This window comes from Physella acuta, unplaced genomic scaffold, assembly GCF_028476545.2.
Source record: "Physella acuta isolate Inbredline_101_S28 unplaced genomic scaffold, ASM2847654v3 ptg000165l, whole genome shotgun sequence".
NCBI lineage: Eukaryota > Metazoa > Mollusca > Gastropoda > Physidae > Physella > Physella acuta.
The window spans coordinates 208,275-229,525 of NW_026731684.1; the positions used below are offsets into that span (position 1 = coordinate 208,275).

The window sequence follows — 21,251 nt, forward strand, 5'->3', positions numbered from 1 at the left end:
TCTGTTAAATTTTGAGTAATTTCCGTTGACAGGAAGTAGTAATTTACGCTACTTCCGATTTCTCAAAAAACTAATGTAAATTTTTAAAGTACTAATAATATTGCGCACTATTATGCGCTTTTTTATTTCGCGTTCACTTGGTGTGCAATTAATTTGTCTACGAGATTTTATTCTATTTTTAAAACTTTAAGTATTTAAAATGGATTAAAAATCATGTCTATAGCCCGAGTTCCCATCCCCTGTTATTTTATATAAAAATATTCGAGAAAGTTTAGGGGAGATCACTACCGGTTTATTTTTTTACTTTCTCGTATATACGAAGTATAGCGAAAGTCTTGTAATCGTGCAAAAAAAAAATCAAGATTTTTGCAAATCTCGACGTTTTACACTTCACTGATACGGAAAAACATAATTTTGCAATCTTGTCCGTATGTCTGTGTGTGTGTCTGTAAACACGATAACTTGAGTACCGTTACAGCTAGGTTAATGAAATTTCATATATAAGTATTTTATCAAAATCGTAGATCCCTATCAACTTTTGAGCGATTTCCGATTACCGGAAGTGGTACTTTTTCTACTTTGAATTTTTCAAAAGCCTATAACTTGAGTACTATTTAAGATAAATAAATGAAATTTCACATGTAAGTAAAAGATCTTATTCTCTACCTTTTTTCAAATTTTGAGTAATTTCCGTTGACCGAAAGTACTAATTTACGCTATTTCCGATTTCTCAAAATAAAATGTAAATTTATAAAGTACTAATAATATTCCGCACTATTATGCACATTTTATTTGGCGTTCACTGGTGTGAAATTATTTTTTCAACGAGATTTTATTCTATTTTAAAATGTTTAAGTATTTAAAATGGATTAAAATTCATGTCTATATCCCGAGTTCCCATCCCATGTTATTTTAATATAACAGTATTCGAGAAAGTTTAGGGGAGATCACTCCCGGTTTGTTTGTTTTTTGTTTTATTTTTTAAACTTTTTTTTACGGAGAATGTAGGGCCTAAAGCATGGAATTAATGTGACAGCGCATGGGTGAAACGCTTTAAACACAAAAAAATCCAAGACCATTTTTAAAAGTTTGGATGTATTTAAAAGTACTTAGAATTAATCTGTTAAAATGTATGTTGTTGCAAAACCTTTGAAATATCTTTCAAAATTATATAATTAACAGGGATAATAAACGGATTATACAATAAGAACGCGTTAGGGTTTGTTTTTCATTTTGTTTAATTGTGCCGAAAGAGTTTTTCTATCAACCTTACAGTACAACGAGGTAAGATTATTTTTGCAATATACCGCTACATCATTGATTGTGTTATTTAAATGCTTTGTGGATAGTGCACTTCTTATCTAACGCACGCACACACGCACACATATTTACATTAATATACAACTCGATTGAGTATCGGATAATTATAAAACTTTTTTAAATTTTCAAAAAAACATATAGGATACAAGTCGGCTAATTAAAGATCGATTTTCTCTTCCTCATTTTAAACAATCTGCAAAGCTTTATGATTAATTAAAAATAAAACTGTTTAATTATTTCTCCATAAATAGAAAAATCATCTTTTAACAAATTGGAGCACGAAACATCAACAAGTGAGCACCATTTCGCCCTTTCGCTAACTGTAAACTGTTCCGGTACTCCGTGGCGTCACTAGGTCGGGTGTCACACGGTGCGGTGCGCACCCCAACACCCCCTTATGAGTACGCCCCTATGGGCGTACTCATAAGTGTGTTAATTCAATTATCTTCGCCACGATGCCTGTCTGGTACAGTGTCCCAACATTCCGGCATCCAACTTGTATTATTGATCACCGCCCTTCATTAACACTATCTGTTTTATAATTAATTGCATTAACTCACTGCTGTTATTTGCATTCATTTTGTCTTAAGCTAACCCTCCTCCTTCACTTCTTCATCATTACTGCTGGGGTTATAATGTAAATAGCAGAAAACAGAGAATAATAGGAATTTTTTGTATTGCTCTCAGAGTTTCTTCCAGGCATCTCTTCGCCCCCCCCCCCCCCTCCGAACGAAATGGAATTTATATAGGAAATATATACTATTAAAAATGTCCCCCCCCCCCGAAAATTTTAGTCCGCCCCCTCGAAAATTCTAAGTGCCCCCCCCCCCCCCCGGAGAAAAAAAAGTCTGAAAGAAAAACTGATTGCTCTTTAGAACTCATTTACAGCATGTGACACATTAAACATAATGATAAACCATACACCTACATCAGGTAACATTATAAGAAAATGATAACTCATCCCACAGCTCATGTAAAAAGGCGAAACAAAATTATGAATCACACATCAAATATCTTTGCATTGAAAGTCTCAGAAACTGGGAAGAGCTGGCTGCAAATACAATACCTATTTTGCATTCGAATTTTTATGTTTTTAATTCATTTTTTTTTCCTGCTCAAGTTACATAACAATGAAGCAAGCCGTGGGTAGATTCTCTGTGGCTGACTACATCGTATTTTCCGCCACCCTCCTGATCTCCGCGGCCATTGGAATATTCTACGCCATCAAGGGCCAGACCAGCACCAAACAGTTCCTGATGGCAGACAGGAGCATGAAGTATCTGCCCATCGCCCTGTCCGTTCTGGCATCGTTTTTCTCCGCCTCAACGCTGCTGGGCACGCCGGCAGAGATTTATCAGTATGGGACGATGTACTGGATTTCAACATTCGGCGCCATCTTGGCGCCCTTATCCGGCGCGTTGCTGTTTGGTCCCATGTTCTTCAAGATCAAGGTCGTCAGTGTTTTTCAGGTCAGTTTGTTGTTTAATTGCATTTTTTAAACTTTCTCGTATGTACGAAGTATAGAGAAAGTCTTTTAATCGTGCAAAAAAAAAAATCGAGATTTTTACAAATCTCGACGTTTTACATTTCACTGAAACGGAAAAACACAATTTTGCAATCTTGTCCGTATGTCTGTGTCTGTCTATCTCTCTCTCTCTCTGTGTGTGTGTGTGTGTGTGTGTGTGTGTCTGTCTGTCTGTCTGTCTTTCTGTGTGTAAACACGATAACTTGAGTACCGTTACAGCTAAGTTGATGAAATTTCATATATAAGTATTTTATCAAAATCGTAGAGTCCTTTCAACTTTTGAGCGATTTCCGATAACCGGAAGTGGTACTTTTTCTACTTTGAATTTTTTAAAAGCCTATAAATTGAGTACTATTTAGGATAGATAAACGAAACTTCACATGTAAGTCAAAGATCTAATTCTCTACCTTCTGTCAAATTTTGAGTAATTTCCGTTGACCGGAAGTACATATTTACGCTATATCCTATTTCTCAAAAAAAAAAACGCATGTAAATTTATAAAATACTAATAATATTGCGCACTATTATGCACATTTTGTTTTGGCGTTCGCTTGGTGCGCAATTCTTTTTTCTCTGAGATTCTATTCTATTTTTACAAGCTTTTATTTAACTCACTTCCTCTGTCTGTCGACAGTCTGTCGTCAGTCTAGATCGAAACGCAGCAGTGAAAATTCGGACACCTCTACTTGACCGATACGATTCACAGTTGGCACGTGGGTCAAGACAAGAAGACAATGCATAGCGACATTAAATTTGACTTAACTGGATGCTTAATTAATTTTTTATGAATTAATTAAAATTTGGACCGAATTAGTAGGCATGTCTATCCAACCACACACCACGCGTCATCACGTTCAATAGCTGCGCCGTCACGTTCAGTAGGCGCGCCATCACATTCAGTAGGCGCGCAATGCTTTTTAGTCATGTAACTCTATTGTAAATAAAACATGTAAAGTACTAAAATAATTTAAAAAAACGTTTTAATATCAAGCTTTTGTGTAATAATGCACTAAAAAGTAGAAAATAAATTATAGACTACTATTCAAATAACTATAAAGAAAAGCGTGGGTGTCTTCCTTAACATTAGTAAAGGTATCCAATAGATACTAAAGTGACCCACGCTTTTCTTTCTAGTTATTTAAATAGTAGTCTATAATTTATTTTCTACTTTTTAGTGCATCATTACATAAAAGCTTGTTATTAAAATGTTTTTTTTAAAATTATTTTATTAAAAGTTTAAGTAATTAAAAATCATGTCTATATTCCAAGTTATATAAGAATATTCGAGAAAGTTTTGGGGAGATCACTCCCGGTTTATTTGCACTTGCAGTAAGTAGGCCTATTTCTTTGGGGCATTTCTCAGTAGTCACTGCGACGAAATAGAAAATATAAGTTTAATTAATATAGAAATATATAATTCATCCAGTGTCTACTCCCCCTCCCCCCCCCCATCCCAACCCACCCGCCGGAAATTTAAAATAAGCATCACCACATCCCCGGAAATGTCTTGCCCAAAGAGAAAAGTGTTCAGACCGTGTATTCTCGAGCGAACTACTAAAATTGGTATATAACATATACACATGTAAGTAAGTGTATACGCATGTGTAATAAGTATTCAAATATTTTTTCTTCAGGATGAATTTAGGTTTTTACCCCCCCCCCCCCCCCCACAAACATAAGTTATTACGATTCTCAACCAAACCGTTTTCCTCAGGCATATTTTGTTACGTTGAGTTGATGTAACTTCCCCCCCCCCCTCCGTCACCCACACCCACCAAACCCCCACGGCGATAGCTTTAAGCCTAGCCTGATAATACTAACGCTATTTATCTATATTCGGTTATAAATACAGCTGGATGTCACCCAGTGCGGTCTGCCCCCCCCACCCCCCCCCCCCCCATCGCGACGCCTCTGCCCAGAACTCCTGAGTTTGGATAACGTACTCGAGTTTACAAAACAACCATGATCCCATCCACTTCAAATAGTTATCACAGTCATCTATCTATATATATAATTCTCTTCTTGGAGAAAATAGAAAACACCAAGCTGTAATCGCGCTCCCTACCACCCCCACCCCTACATGGTCTGGTGAGCTGTGGTTTACGCTAAATGTTTACAATCGTAGAGCCGGGTTTAGTGACGGCTATTAGGGGCAGATAATGTAGTTTGAAACGATTTTAAACTTAGGGGAGGTAACTAAGAGGAGTTTGCTTTTAAGGGGGGGGGGGGGGTTAAGGTAGGGTGAAAGGAGGGGGGTATCGTCCTTAAAGACCATCTGATAGGGTTTTAAAGCAAATATTTTCCGTGGCAGCATTGGTACTGTCGAATTCACAAATTATGAATTACTGGAAAGTAGAAAATAAAACAACTAAATAGCGGCGTATGATATGCCGCGATCGGCTCGTTTATTTAAATTTAACAACTAAACAACTCACAACAGCATAGTACTTTGGTTGTTATTGTTTTTGTATTTTGTTTTTATTGTTCTTTAACACAGTAAAGTATGTTTAAAAAAAAATCTTACGGCTAAATTTATTCCTCAGTATCTAGAGCTACGGTTTAAGTCAAAAGCTGTGAGACTGTTTGGTGCATTTCTCTATATCCTAAGAGCGGTATGATAACGTTACTTTCTTTGTTGTTTATCTGATTGATCATTTCATTCGTTTAGCTTTACAACAATCTCGTGGATTGTTTTCATCATTGCTTTGGTTGTTTGTTATTATTTAGTCATTTGATTGGTTTTTTTATGGTTGGGTTTAAAGTTATAAATACTTACCACATACAAGTCACTAGACCGTCCCTGAGTCCACCCAACTCTGATGAGTACCTAACTCACGTAAAGTAAACCGGCTGGGCATAGTGCTAACCACACTATCTCTTCATATGCCGAGGTCATAGAAACAATTGAACTCTACTTCACTTGCCCCATAGACCGTCAGGTTTGAATGGGAAACTTTACTACTTACCACATACATTACACATTTTTTGGGTCAGGCAAAACTTGCCCTTGTGGCTTGCCCACACCCCCCCCCCCCTCTCCCCCCTCCCCCCGAGAATACAGGACTGCTCCTTGTACATTCAGGCACGATCCAAACACTGGCCCTTATACACCCCACTCAAGGATAAAGTAAATAGGGCACCTGAAGTTCTGAAGACTACAGTCCAGTTTATCCACGAAGTTAGACTTGTTTAAATCCTCCAACATAAACTTAATTAACGACACAGAAAAAAAAAGAAGTAGAGGGAAGCTCATTATTCATCATGAAGTTATCTCCTTTACAATCGCTGATCATCTCCTTGTCTTAGTATAGAGCTAAATAGTTTTTGTCATCAGACCATTGCTTTGGGAATTTTTCTCTTCGGTCCTTCCACGGCGCTAAGTGCAGGTCAGTAGTTACTTTGGCTTTCGAGTTTTTTAATCACATTTTATATATACACTTTTATATATAAATATATATATATATATATATATATATATATATATATATATATATATATATATATATATATATATATATATATATATATATATATATATATATATATATACATATGTATATATATATATATATATATATGTGTGTGTGTATTATATAAATAATGTATTATATATATATATATATATATATATATATATATATATATATATATATATATATATATATATATATATATATATATATATATATTCGTGTGCGTGTGTGTGTGTGTGTTATGGCCAAAGCACGAAGTCGGCCAATGAGCGCGTTGGCCAATATTTTTCTATTGGCCGGCTGAAATGTTTTTTTTAAATTTTTTTTAAAATTTGGAATATTGGGAAGCCAAATCGCAAACGGATTACTAATAATAACTAAAACAACATCACAATAATAACCACCATTGGTCATTGGCCAGGATATTCCGGCCAGAACGCGCATTGGCCGGTCGGTGTACGAAATACTCTGTTAAATAAGATCTCCTGGAACATTGGCCAAACTAAATGTGTACACTGTTTGCCCAGTGACCGAGTTTCCCACCTGGGCTGTGATTGTCGTGGTTGGAGTCGTCTGCACATTTTACACGAGCATCGGCGGGTTGAAGGCCGTCATCTGGACAGACGTGTTCCAAACCCTGGTCATGTTGGCGGGGATGGTGGCGGTGCTTATTAAGGTAAGGGGGTCAGGGGTCACTGTGTAATGGTGGCGGTGCTCATTAAGGTAAAGGGGTCAGGGGTCACTGTGTAATGGTGGCGGTGCTAGTTAAGGTAAGGGGGTCAGGGGTCACTGTGTAATGGTGGCGGTGCTCATTAAGGTATGGGGGGTCAGGGGTCACTGTGTAATGGTGACGGTGCTCATTAAGGTATGGGGGTCAGGGGTCACTGTGTAATGGTGGCGGTGCTCATTAAGGTAAAGGGGTCAGGGGTCAGTGTATAATGGTGGCGGTGCTCATTAAGGTAAGGGGGTTAGGGGTCGTTGTGTAATGGTGTTTATTAAGGTAAGGGGACAGGGGTCATACTGTCGTGCTCATTAAGGTAAGGGGATCAGGGGTCACTATCGTGCTCATTAAGGTAAGGGGGTCAGGGTCATACTGTCTTGCTCATTAAGGTAAGGGCGTCAGGGGTCGTCCTGCCGTGCTCATTAAGGTAAGAGGGTCAGGGGTCACTGTGCAATGGTGGTAGTGCTTCTTAAGATAAAAGGGTCAGTGGCCTTTGTGTCCTTTTCGAACTGTGTTGATGTGTATTCCCGTTGCGCTATAGATATTTTAATGAGATGTGTGAATCCATGGATTGTTTTGCTGGTGTGTCATTTTTTTGTTATTTAGCTGATAAATCTCAAAGTTATCGAATAGGGCTGTAAGTCAGCAGATAGATCTATAGGCCACAGTACTCTCAGTTCAAGTGCAGGTTTCTATTTTAAATTAGCGGGGCAGGCAGACTTAAGATAGCTCAGTCAAACATTTTGCTTCATGTAACCATCAAGATTCAATCAAGTTTACCATCATCAACTTTCTATTTTCAGGGTTTTCTTGTGTCCGGTGGAGGCTCCCAGGTTTGGGACATCAACTATGAAGGCAAGAGGATCGAGTTCTTCAAGTAGGTTCATGTGATTCAGTCGTTTGATTGTGATGATTAGCAGTGATGAGCCATAACAGAGGTCCGGATACTGCTCGGGCAGATGAGGCTCGTTAGCTGGGGACAGCCACTCTTCTAGGAGAGACAACTCCAAAATCAAACAACTGCTGTCTTGTAGTTTGTTCTCGGTTGAACAAAGGCAAAAATAAAAGCAGGCTGAAATCGGAGTCAATGGCCTTAATGGCGCATAACCAGTTGTCACGTAATCGTTAATTGTGATGGAAGCATGGTCGAGTCGGCAAAGCTCATGGTTGATAAATTCGAAAAAAGTCTTGAGTTCAAACTCTCTGGCAGATAAGGCTAGATCCCTCCCAACACTAAAAATTAAGAACAAAGAAGAAGAAAGAAGACTGGTTGGGAATGCAGAAACAAAATATGCTTCTATATATGTTGAAGATGTAAAAACGCGACATAGATCTTTGATTGAGGTGCAAAAACTCGATTGAGATCTAGATATTTTGCAACAAAAATTTGAACACAAATGAAGTAAAGGCTCCCCTTTCAGATATAACGATCAGTAATGCATATTAAGATTAAGAGATACGGAAAAAATAGTTTTCTGTTCGGACCAACATTAATCTTTTAAGCTGTCGATAGGGTTAACTTGAATGTCACTTTCGGTCGTTTTTTTTTTCAAATTTGTATTTTCAAATCATAAAATACAATAACAAATGTATATGAAAGCACTTTTAGACTTCAGTTTATTTATTAAAAGTTTGTTTTTTAACACTGTCCCTGCCCCCTCCCACCCCCACAGTTTCGATATCGACCCCAGGGTCCGACACACTTTTTGGTCAATGATTATTGCCATCGTCATAGTGTGGCTTCCACCCTATGCCATAGATCAACAGATGGTGCAACGGTTTTCTTCTGCTAAATCTTTAACGGATGCCAAAATGTAAGTATATTCTAGTGGGGTTTTTGTTTTAACATATTTAATTTTGCTGAAGCCAGCATTTTAAAAAATATTTCTGGACAATGATAATGAACTTTTTCCTCCTTAAATACTGAGTCCATCAAAAACACTAAATTTAAGACCCCCTTATTCCCCAAAATTTAGTGTTTTTACAGGATCCAGAATTTGAAAATTCATAAGAAATTAGTTTGAAGATCTGCACTTAAAATGTTTAGCTGAGTACCCCAAAATATTGTAGAACATTATGAATTCATTGTTTATTGGGCATAAAATTTAATATTTTTAAATGGTGGAAATCCTACGAAGAGGTTAGTTTTTCAAGATTGCCGCCGGTTGTTATGGTTATCAAAAGTATCTCACTATCTTTTTTTGTAAGTGGAAACGTATATTCAGATGTACCTTAAAAAGCTGTAGAGAAAAAAATTGTTTGAATTCTAGTATTTAAAAAAGTTTTTTTTTTACCAGAGCCTACCGCCTTAACCGAAAGATTTCACGGCGCCACTTAAAAAAATTCAATTTTATCTTCACCTAGCTACATGGAGTTCAGAACACCATCCAAAACTACGCTTTAATATGCAACTTTTCCTTCTAAACCCCAATCCCCACCAAACCCTGTCCAAGCCGACCAAGCATCTATTACACAAGAACCTCGCCCAGGGAGACGGGGAAGGGTTTAGCTTAAGTGTGATGTAAGATAGCCAATTTCGTATCTTACAATTTTTGAAAACGTGCACCAAAATGGTTAAAGTCTACAAGAGGATTAATTTAATGCGTGGTTTTTTCATGGTGCTTTGAAAAAATACATATTTTATCTCATTTTTGTGTGTTAAAGATTGTTAAATTGCAGTTTACTAGATTTTCAAAAATCTTATCAAGTCACTCTTTTCGTCTAGTACACCTTATTTTCCATAGTGCTCTCCTCTAAACGCCATAGCTAGATACATTTTTCTCCAATTTTTTTTTTAAATTTATCTAGAACTTTAAGGAAACAACTATTTCACAAATATTTGAAGAAGTATAGCTTTAGAGAAACAATTATTTCAGAAATATTTCCCCCAGTGCTCTCCTCCTGAACATCCCCGGAATGATCATCATGATAACGCTGTGCAGTATGACCGGTCAGGTTTTGTTCTCCTACTACGCTAACTGTGACCCAATTAAACTTGGCCAGATAAATAATGCGAATCAGGTTAAACAGTAATTATAATGCATGGGTTGAAAGATATGTATTTTGAAGATAAAAAAAAGTGTATCTAATTAATGTTACTTTCCAGTAGTGTAGCGAGGTCGGGGTCACCCGGTGCGGCACTTAATGGTGTCACCCTTCCCGGGGACAAATTTTCGATTTGCACCCCCCCCCCCCCTCATACTTTCGATTTGCCCCCCCCCCCCCCCCCTCAAACTTTTGATTTGCACCCCCCTCCCACAAAGTTTTCTCTATATATTTTGCTACTTTTTGCCTTGGTGTCACCCCCCTAAATGGTGTCACCCGGTGCGGTCCGCACCCCCCGCCCCCCCCCCCTCGCTACACCTCTGTTACTTTCCAATACTTTCCATCTAGTATTGGGGTTGGGGGTGATATTTCTTTAAACAGTCTCAAGGCAATAATCGTTTAATTTGAGAAAATATTGAAATTGCAATCAGAACGTGAAGTTAAATTGTATAACACAATTCAACAGCCTTTATTGGTAGTTTTTTTTTCAAGTAAATGATATAGCATAAAATTAATATACCTGCTAAACATTTTAATAATGTAACATTTGGTTAGTTCCTTGAGAAAGATGGGATCTCTATCAAAACCTCCATGCTACCAAACATTTGAAGACAGTGGGCCTACATACTGCTAACTTAAAATTAATAAAAATCTCTCAAATTAATAGGCGCTACACTAAAAAAATACAAATAGCCCTAACAGTTTTAGAATAGATGAACTAAACGGTTTTATTAATAAAATATAATTTATTTAGCAAAACTGTTTGTTTCTTTTCTTTCTACAGCTGCTTCCATATTTTGTGATGGACGTATTCAGCAATACGCCAGGCTTTCCTGGCCTTTTTGTGTCAAGTATATTCAGTGGCGCGTTAAGGTTTCTAAGTTTAAATGTTCGGTTAAATATATTAATCCATATTGTTTGAAGATACCTTTGTTAAATATTTTCAAAACAAAGATTAGTGTATAACATATTCTTAACAAATAATTCGTCGCACGCTATTTTTAAGTCATGTCCCTTTCTAAGTCATGTCCCTTAAACTCCTTAAGAAGATTATGTCCCTTGTCTACCCCAGTTCTATATCCTCTGCCCTCAACTCTATGGCTGCTGTCACGTGGGAAGATTTTTTAAAACCCTGTTTGAAGAATGTTAAGGACGAGAAAGCTACACAAATTACCAAATGTCTGGGTGAGACTGCTTCGTGTTTTATAAATTCATTGTTATTTTTTATTATTATTTTGTTATTATTTTATTTATTTATTTATTGGAGCAAATAGATTTTCTAAATTGTTTTTATTTCTTCATATTGAAAATATGAAAAATCAAATATATTCTTTATAAAAAAACCACATACTGGAAACAAAGCATATAGGGGTAAGGAATTTTTTTTTAAATATGGCCCAAACATATTGTTTAATCAGAAAAAAAAAATTTTGTTTCCCTTTTCTAGTATCTACCCATGTCTTTTCGGTAGTTCGGTATTCATATTGTTGTCCCCCTTTACATACCATCTCGATTTGAGGACAGAATAATTTAGTTAATTATTATATAGATTACATAGGATTCGTTTGGAAACTAAATAAAACGACCGTGCTAAATATATCTTCAGCTGCCGCATACGGGGCTCTTGGCATAGGAGTCGCTTTCTTGGTGAAGGAGTTGGGTGGCACAGTTTTACAGGTAACTAATGCATCACCTCTGTCGTGTACATTTTCAGTGTAAAAATCACTTGAAATGTGTTGACCTATTGTCGGTGTACAAACTATGTACAGTGTTTAGGATAAATTAAGACGTATATCGTACTTAAAGGGGGTTGTGCTGGTTTTCTCTTGGTATGCCGAACTTACTGAAACTGTTGAACTCGTTGACGTCTGGTCTTGATGTTTTTACTTGCAGAATTAAAAAAAATATTTTTTTTAAATTTTCAATTTGTGGTTAACTATACTTTTCTGCCCCGGAGGCAGTGTTTCTTCCAGACTTTTTCTTTTTTTCTCCGGGGGGGGGGGGGGGGGGGGCACTTGAAATTTACGGGGGGCGGTAGACTTTCTTCGGGGGGGGGGGGGGGGGGCGGTAGAATTTTTTAGGCGGGGGCTTTGCCACCCCCCCCCCCCCCCCGAAGAGATGCCTGGAAGAAACTCTGCTCGGAGGGTTTTTTCCACGATAAATTATTGCTTCTGTGATCATTTGCTTTTTAGACATTTTTAAAAATTATTGTGTATACTTAATTGTGTACATTTCCAGGCTTCGTTGTCGTTAAATGGGGCCACTGGGGCACCCCTGATTGGTCTCTTTGTTCTTGGATCTTGTTTCACAAGCACTAACTGGGTCGTGAGTCATCATCTTTGTCATGTCCAAAGTTAACAATATTTCGTCCGTTGGGTAGTTGTCTATCATTTCATATAAAGTTTGGAGATTTATGTCTTGCCGCTGAAATTGAATTTTTCTCTATAAAATATATAGAATATGTTATACCATCAATTTACATATAAGCCTTCTCGATATTTTTTCTAAACAGATTTTGTCGGCGAATTTGCGTAAATCTTTTTTTTTATATGGAGAAGTAAAATAAAATAATTATAGAGAAAATTTGAGACAATAGACCTATATTAAAATATAACAAGGTTTTGAAATATATCATAGTATCTATCTGTAAAGCCTTTATATAAATGTTTTCATTACCATCGCTATATTTTGCAAAAAAAATAAAATAAATAAAGTCGTTTATTTGTCGTTTTTATTTTTTTACCTTATACAGGGCGCAATTGTAGGTGGCGCTTTTGGGCTGGGTTTCTCCCTTTGGTTTAGTGTGGGGACGTATATCGTTAAGCCAATCAACTTCAAGCTACCAGTGACGACAGCAGGGTGTAACCTAACCGGAAACACGTCAGAATCGTTCTCGTTTTCAGACACATTTGATTACACAAATTGGACGCGGCCAAGTACCGACAGTTTGTAGGTTTCAATTTTAAACCCTTCTTAAATTTTTAGTGTCTAAATTTATGAGTTTGTATTAATTAATTATAGATTAAAAAGTATTTTTGTTTGATACCAATTGCTTTGCAAATTTATAGCTTTAAGGTTTTAAAACTAAAGACGGGTTTTATTTTTGTTTTATTTTATACAGGACAGGTATAGATAATCTCTATGGGTTGTCTTATCTTTGGTTTCCGTTTCTTGGTACAGTTTCATGCGTGGTTATCGGACTTGTCGTAAGCTACGTCACAGGTTATTGTTGACCTATTAACCCCTTCTAAAATATTTATTTACACAAAAGTTGTGTCTTGACTCGGGGTGTTAAATGAAGTATTATATTCAGCCCGTTCTACTGTTGTTTTATCTGGCCAGGTGCTACAAAACAAGTGGATGTAGATCCATCACTACAGCTAAGATTTTTCCACAAGTTGGCAACTCTATTCGGATCGTTATCTCTATTGGTTAAACCCGGTGATGGTGATAGTGGGGTAAAGGAGATACAATGTACTACGATGGTACCAGTACGTTACATATAGCTACTGAAGAAATATAGGCCTGTATATATATATATATATATATATATATATATATATATATATATATATATATATATATATATATAGCCTATATGTATAGGCTATATATATATATATATATATATATATATATATATATATATATATATATATATATATAGTCATTTAGTGATATATATATAAATTATATGTATTTATATATAGGCTATACATATATATATATATATATATATATATATATATATATATAGAGAGAGAGAGAGAGAGAGAGAGAGAGAGAGAGAGAGAGAGAGATGTTTGTGCGTTATGTTAGTGCTTGTTCATGTGATGAGTGTGAAACACTATAGATACGATGGGCTACTATAAACGTTGACTAAATCGAATCGGGGGCGTCCACTATTGTGCATACATTCCTTTTCTACACTAAGGAGAAGGTAGCACACGATGATTAAACTGAACCAGGGCCGTACCCGGCGCCCCTACGGTAGTCAAACCCCTAACATCAGGGGGGGGGGGTAGCCGAGGTATGTTTGACCCTCATCATTACGGAGAGTGATTAGCGTACACACAAAGCGTTCATACAGCACGCCCTTGGGCGCCTGGGCGGTAGCGTGGACAAACCCGTAGCCTAACAGCTAAGATAGTGTATAGTCAGAGGCGTGGGGGGGGGGGGTGCGGACCGCACCGGGTGACACCATTTAGGAGGGTGACACCATTTAGGGGGGTGACACCAAGGCAAAAAATAGCGAAATATATAGAGAAAAATGATAATTCCACCTAATTAAGTGATTAATTCGAGTGTTAAATAATCTTTTAAGAGGGGTGGGGGGTGCAAATCGTAAATTGAATGTTTGGCCCCGGGAAGGGTCGCTACGCCTCTGGGGGCTGACACCATTAAGTGCCGCACCGGGTGACACCCGACCTCGCTACGCCACTGGTGTATAGTCACACTTTTGTATGTCAAAAAAGTATTGCAAGATAATTATTTTTAGCCGTTATTTTGCGTTTTGTTTACACTGGTTTTGTAAATTGTTATAGAAATCGATTAACATACTCCATGTTAACAGAGCTCAGTCAATATTTTAGAAAGAAATCATGTTTTAAAATAGATTAAGCCGCAATTTTGAAGGCGGTTAAAGCCAAGCATATCTGCTGTTAAGCGGATGATCTAATTTTGAGTCTGTAGCACGCAACAATATACATGTGCTAACCAGCGAATGCGAGGTTAGTCCGACCGTTACAAAAATAGATCACAGTTTTCCCGCAGTTGTGACTTTACGTGTATTTCTCCACAGAAATCAAAAACTGGGAAGAAACGGAACACGCACAAGAGAGCTGGACCCACTGCCTTTTCAGCTATTGTTGAAGCTTAGATAAATTAAACCACACATCGAGAAAAAAAAAATGGAATACCGGGGATCGAACCCGGGGCCTTTCATATTCAAAGCGAACGCTCTACCACTGAGCAACATCCCCTAATGAGTTGTGACGCGTTACTTTGTGTAAGACAATAGCAACTTAAAATATTTCAGTATTTAATATCTGTTTTAATGTTTTGACGAGCGACAGCCTAGCATGCAAAACACAATACGGCCTTTTCAGCTATTGTTGAAGCTTAGATAAATTAAACCACACATGTTAAAATACAAAAAGATGTATATTTTATATAAAATGCACATAACTGCTAGATTTTGCTAATAATGATTTTTTAATACAATAAAATCATGGATCACAATTTGTTCTTTTATTGTCTTATTATCATCATATTTCCCAGTTCGTGTCCAAGACACAAGGGACAGATGAAGTAGAGTTCATCCATTTCAGAGACCTCAGCATAATGTATGGATAGTGTGGTAAGCACTATGACCAGCCACCTTTCTTTCCTTAACGTGATTTAGGTACCTATCAGAGCTAGGTGGACTCAAGGACGTTCTACTGACTTGAACCCGGATTCGCTATTGTTCAATTATGAGTGCTTTTACTGTTTATCGAGATAGTTTGTCATTATTTTGTATTTCTTTACGAGCACTCACTGAGCGCGTTTCAATGAGCTGTGCTCCGTGTTATTATTATTATTTTGTGTCGTTCACCAACAGTGAAAATGAAATTTACTAAACTAATTGCGCTTTGGTAAATAATTTTCCATCACCGGGGACAAGGGTTTCTTTCAGACATATTTGTGTGTGTTTGTGGGGGGGGGGATACTTTAAGACTTACTTACATGTCGCAAAAGTAAACGCGGTGTGAAAATCAAGAATAATAACACACGTCAAGAAAAAAAAATGGAGATGCCGGGGATCGAACCCGGGGCCTTTCACATGCAAAGCGAACGCTCTACCACTGAGCCACATCCCCTGAAGGATAATAAGGCGTTACTTTGTGTAACACAATAGCAATCTAAAATATTTCAGTGTTTAAGATCTGTTTTAATGTTTAGACGAGGGGCAGCCTAGCATGCAAAACGAATGTATTCAAGGCATAACATGTGTTGTAGTACATAGGCCTCCTAAAGCATCTTTCATAACAATTGTTAAATCAAAGTCGGCTAGGCCTGGGGTCAGGGTAAAGATTAATTTGAAGATAAGATCCGAAAAAATAGGATTAGTGATTATAGAGATTGTGTAGGCTACATATTTAGGCTAAAAGACTAAAAGGTAATGGAGGAAGTGCAGAGACGTAGCGAGGGCGGGACGGGGGGTGCGGACCGCACCGGATGACACCATTTAGGGGGTGACACCAAGGGAAAAAAATGCGAAATGTGCTGAAGAAAAATGCTTTCTTGCAAGTTCCAGTAATAATTAATTAAAGTTCAATTGTCTTTTATGTACAAATCGACAATTATTACAAGGGGGCGGGGTTGACACCAAGACGTAAACGTGCTAACTATAGAGAAAACAATGCTACATCCAACTGTATTATTAACAGAATAAAGATATAAACATCGTTACTCTTAAGTCTGCAGTGATTAAAGCATACAAACACACACACACACACACACATATATATATATATATATATATATATATATATATATATATATATATATATATATATATATATATATATATATATATATATATATATATATATATATATATATATATATATCTTGTTTCTTGGGGGGGTGTCACCCAGAAGCGTAGCGACCCTTCCCGGCGCCCGGGGACATATGTCCTCCCCCCCCCCTCGCTACGCCAGTGGTGTCACCACGAAGTGCCGCACCGGGTGACTCCCGACCTAGCGAAGCCACTGAGTAAGGGTAAAAACATTGGTTTATCTATGTATAGACCATTGTGTTATATGGGTTTGGGATGATACAGGACAATTGTTATTAGCCTACTAATAGAATTTTATTTCGAATTTTTAAAACTAAAAAAAAATTGTCGACATATTAACTAGTTGTAGTGTGACTGAGTGAATAGGTTTTATATAGACAAAACAGGTTTACAAATTTCTTTTTACACAGATTTTGTTTTAAGAATGATCTAGATCAGGGGTCTCCAAACTACGGTCCGCGGGCCGAATGCGGCCCGCAAGGTCCTTTCATCCGGCCCGCGGAGATCTTTTTGTCCACGGAAAAATGTCTGTTAGAGGTGGCTGAGGAACTTTGCCCAGAAAATTCAAAACAATTTGAAAATGTAGCTTTGGGTGCAAATACCCTTGCATACCGTTTTGTAGACATATGTGAAAACATCTTGACTCAAATAGCGAAAAATGCAAGCATGTTTCTGTATTTTTTAATTGCAATGGATAAGTCGCCGGACAGCTGTTTCACCTCTCAACTGTTTGTGTTCATTAGGGGTGTGGATGAAGACATAAACATAACACAAGAGCTGGCTTCCCTACATAATACGTATGGCACTGTTACCTGAGAGGATATATTCAATGAGTTAAAGAAAACATTTGCTGATTATAAATTGTACTGGACTAACCTCAATTGACTGATGATGGGGAAAAGTACATTAGTGGCATAAAGAAAGGCTTGGTTGGACAAGTGAATGAGAAAAATATTCTACAACCATTGCTCCTGCACTCATTTATTCATCAGCAAGGTTTGAGTGCTAAATATATGGACATTAGCAGATGGCGAATTTAATAAGGTCACATGGGCTCAACCATAGATATAGAATACGTGAAGAATAATTTGTGAGCAAACTTGGACCTCGAGTGTGTTGTCGGCCCTCGACAGTGTTTCTTTCAGATTTTTTTTCTCGGGGGGGGGGGGGGCGGCACTTGAAATTTGTATATATTTCTATATAAACTATAAATTTAAGGGGGGGGGCGGTGGACCGTTTTTTTTTTGGGGGGGGGGGGGCGCTCCATAAAACCGAAGATATGCCTTGAAGAAACTCTGGCCCCCGATTGGAGACCCCTGATCTAGATCTAAATAATATGTCATAATTTTGACTAGTGCGTGGTGGTACGTGGGTCCTAACAACAAACATATTTAAAATATTATAAGGAAACATATTTAAAATATTATAAGGAAAAGTACTTTAGTTTTAGGCCTAATGTTGGCCTGCTTAGTAATGAGTCAAAAAGTCACATTTATGTGTGTGTGTTCTAGCCTGTAGAATGCTACAGAACGAGATCCTCTCAGATGTCAGGTCTTTTTTTTTTGTTTTAATAAGTTATTTTCCTTTTTAAAATTTTTTAAATCTGTGGGAGGACGATATTTTTTATGAATATTTTTAGCCGCTGTTGCTGTTGGAGTCGGATCAAAAAAGATTGCTAAGGCTCAGTGTTAAGGCGGTTAGTATTTATATATAGTATATAGTATATAGTATATGGTATATGGTATGTGGTATATGGTATATGGAATATGGTATATGGTATATGGTATATGGTATAGGGTTTAGGGTTTAGGGTATAGGGTATAGGGTATAGGGTATAGGGTATAAGGTATAGGGTATAGGGTATAGGGTATAGGGTATAGGGTATAGGGTATAGGGTATAGGGTATAGGGTATAGGGTATAGGGTATAGGGTATAGGGTATAGGGTATAGGGTATAGGGTATAGGGTATAGGGTATAGGGTATAGGGTATAGGGTATAGGGTATAGGGTATAGGGTATAGGGTATAGGGTATAGGGTATAGGGTATAGGGTATAGGGTATAGGGTATAGGGTATAGGGTATAGGGTATAGGGTATAGGGTATAGGGTATAGGGTATAGGGTATAGGGTATAGGGTATAGGGTATGGGGTATGGTGTATGGGGTATGGGGTATGGGGTATGGGGTATGGGGTATAGGGTATAGTGTATAGTGTATAGTGTATAGTGGTGTATAGTGTATAGTGTATAGAGCATAGTGTATAGTGTATAGTGGTGTATAGTGTATAGTGTATAATTGTATAGTGGTGTATAGTGTATAGTGTATAGTGTATGGTGTATGGTGTATGGTGTATGGTGTATGGTGTATAGTGTATAGTGTATAGTGTATAGTGTATAGTGTATAGTGTATAGTGTATAGTGTATAGTGTATAGTGTATAGTGTATAGTGGTGTATAGTGGTGTATAGTGTATAGTGTATAGTGGTGTATAGTGTATAGTGTATAGTGTATAGTGGTGTATAGTGTATAGTGTATAGTGTATAGTGGTGTATAGTGTATAGTGTATAGTGTATAGTGTATAGTGGTGTATAGTGTATATTGTGTAGTGTATAGTGTATAGTGTATAGTGTATAGTGTATAGTGTATAGTGGTGTATAGTGTATAGTGTATAGTGTATAGTGGTGTATAGTGGTGTATAGTGTATAGTGTATAGTGTATAGTGTATAGTGTATAGTGTATAGTGTATAGTGGTGTATAGTGTATAGTGTATAGTGTATAGTGGTGTATAATGTATAGTGTATAGTGTAAAGTGTATAGTGTATAGTGTATAGTGTATAGTGTATAGTGTATAGTGTATAGTGTATAGTGTATAGTGTATAGTGTATAGTGTATAGTGTATAGTGTATAGTGTATAGTGTATAGTGTATAGTGTATAGTGTATAGTGTATAGTGTATAGTGTATAGTGTATAGTGTATAGTGTATAGTGTATAGTGTATAGTGTATAGTGTATAGTGTATAGTGTATAGTGTATAGTGTATAGTGTATAGTGTATAGTGTATAGTGTATAGTGTATAGTGTATAGTGTATAGTGTATAGTGTATAGTGTATAGTGTATAGTGTATAGTGTATAGTGTATAGTGTATAGTGTAGTAGTGTATAGTGTTTAGTGTATAGTGTATAGTGTATAGTGTATAGTGAATAGTGGTGTATAGTGTATAGTGTATAGTGTATAGTGTATATTGTATAGTGTATAGTGTATAGTGTATAGTGTATAGTGTATAGTGTATAGTGTATAGTGTATAGTGTATAGTGTATAGTGTATAGTGTATAGTGTATAGTGTATAGTGTATAGTGTATAGTGTATAGTGTATAGTGTATAGTGTATAGTGTATAGTGTATAGTGTAGTAGTGTAGTAGTGTAGTAGTGTATAGTGTATAGTGTATAGTGTATAGTGGTGTATAGTGTATAGTGTATAGTGTATAGTGGTGTATAGTGTATAGTGTATAGTGTATAGTGGTGTATAGTGTATAGTGGTGTATAGTGTATAGTGTATAGTGTATAGTGGTGTATAGTGTATATTGTGTAGTGTATAGTGTATAGTGTATAGTGTATAGTGGTGTATAGTGTATAGTGTATAGTGGTGTATAGTGTATAGTGTATAGTGTATAGTGGTGTATAGTGTATAGTGGTGTATAGTGTATAGTGTATAGTGTATAGTGTATAGTGTATAGTGTATAGTGTATAGTGGTGTATAGCAGTGGCGGAACTAGAAAAAAAGGGCCACCCCACAAAAAATTTTTTGGGCCCCCTCCTATATATATATATATATATATATATATATATATATATATATATATATATATATATATATATATATATATATATAAACACAGAATACAAACATTAGATACTCATTAATGGCTTGATCGTTTTTTGAAAAAAAAAGTGTCTTTTGTTTCAATTTAAACAAATTACAACAAATAATGTGTGTGACTGCATTAGTCTGCTTCAAAAATTTATTTTTTTAGGTTTAGAACTAGATCGATGTAATACTTCCTACCCTTTACCCTTTATCCGGTCAAAAGAATATAAAACATGAAAGCTTTGTAGGTGTAATGGTTTCTCGTGTTATGTTTATTTTTAATGTTTTTTGTAGTTTTATTATTTGTTTTAAATATATTTCATTTTTATGCTCTGTCATGTTTAGTATGTATTTTTTTCAAATAATAAGAAAGAGAAGTAATTGCTTTTTAATTTGTTTAGTACACATATATTAAAAGGAGTTTATGAGCACCCCTATTTAACTATTTAAAAAAGGGAAATAAGTCATTGAAGTGTTTTAAACGTTTGCCTATCTTTCACATTACAGCTACGAATATATTTTTTTCCGAAACAGCATTTGTTATCTACTGTATAACATCGCTAATGTAGTAGATCTGTTTGTTATTTACAAAAGCTTTTACAGTCAAGTCAAAAATCCAAGAAAATTATTTTTTTTTTTACTATAAAAAATGTATTATGGTCGGCTATGGGCCCCTAAATGTCGTGGGCCCCCCCGCATTGCGGGGTCTGGCGGCACTGTAGTTCCGCCCCTGGTGTATAGTGTAT

General features: G+C 36.5%; 1 protein-coding gene and 1 non-coding gene across 2 annotated transcripts; one reads left to right on the forward strand and one right to left on the reverse strand.

Moving 5' to 3' along the window:
- The first annotated feature begins 1,135 nt into the window (after positions 1–1,135).
- LOC131936027 (sodium-coupled monocarboxylate transporter 1-like) lies at positions 1,136–15,267 on the forward strand. The gene is made up of 16 exons (XM_059292841.1): positions 1,136–1,284; positions 2,441–2,789; positions 5,389–5,457; positions 6,180–6,231; positions 6,846–6,994; positions 7,843–7,916; positions 8,713–8,853; positions 9,931–10,060; positions 10,869–10,957; positions 11,157–11,269; positions 11,691–11,761; positions 12,323–12,409; positions 12,837–13,033; positions 13,206–13,306; positions 13,427–13,542; positions 14,886–15,267. The coding sequence occupies exons 2-16, from the start codon at positions 2,451–2,453 to the stop codon at positions 14,961–14,963; spliced, it is 1,806 nt and encodes a 601-aa protein (XP_059148824.1). The 5' UTR covers positions 1,136–1,284; positions 2,441–2,450; the 3' UTR covers positions 14,964–15,267.
- Positions 15,268–15,873: 606 nt separating this feature from the next.
- Trnaa-ugc (transfer RNA alanine (anticodon UGC)) lies at positions 15,874–15,945 on the reverse strand. The gene has a single exon. It is a non-coding gene; the product is annotated as a tRNA-Ala (tRNA).
- Between the last annotated feature and the right edge of the window lie 5,306 nt (positions 15,946–21,251).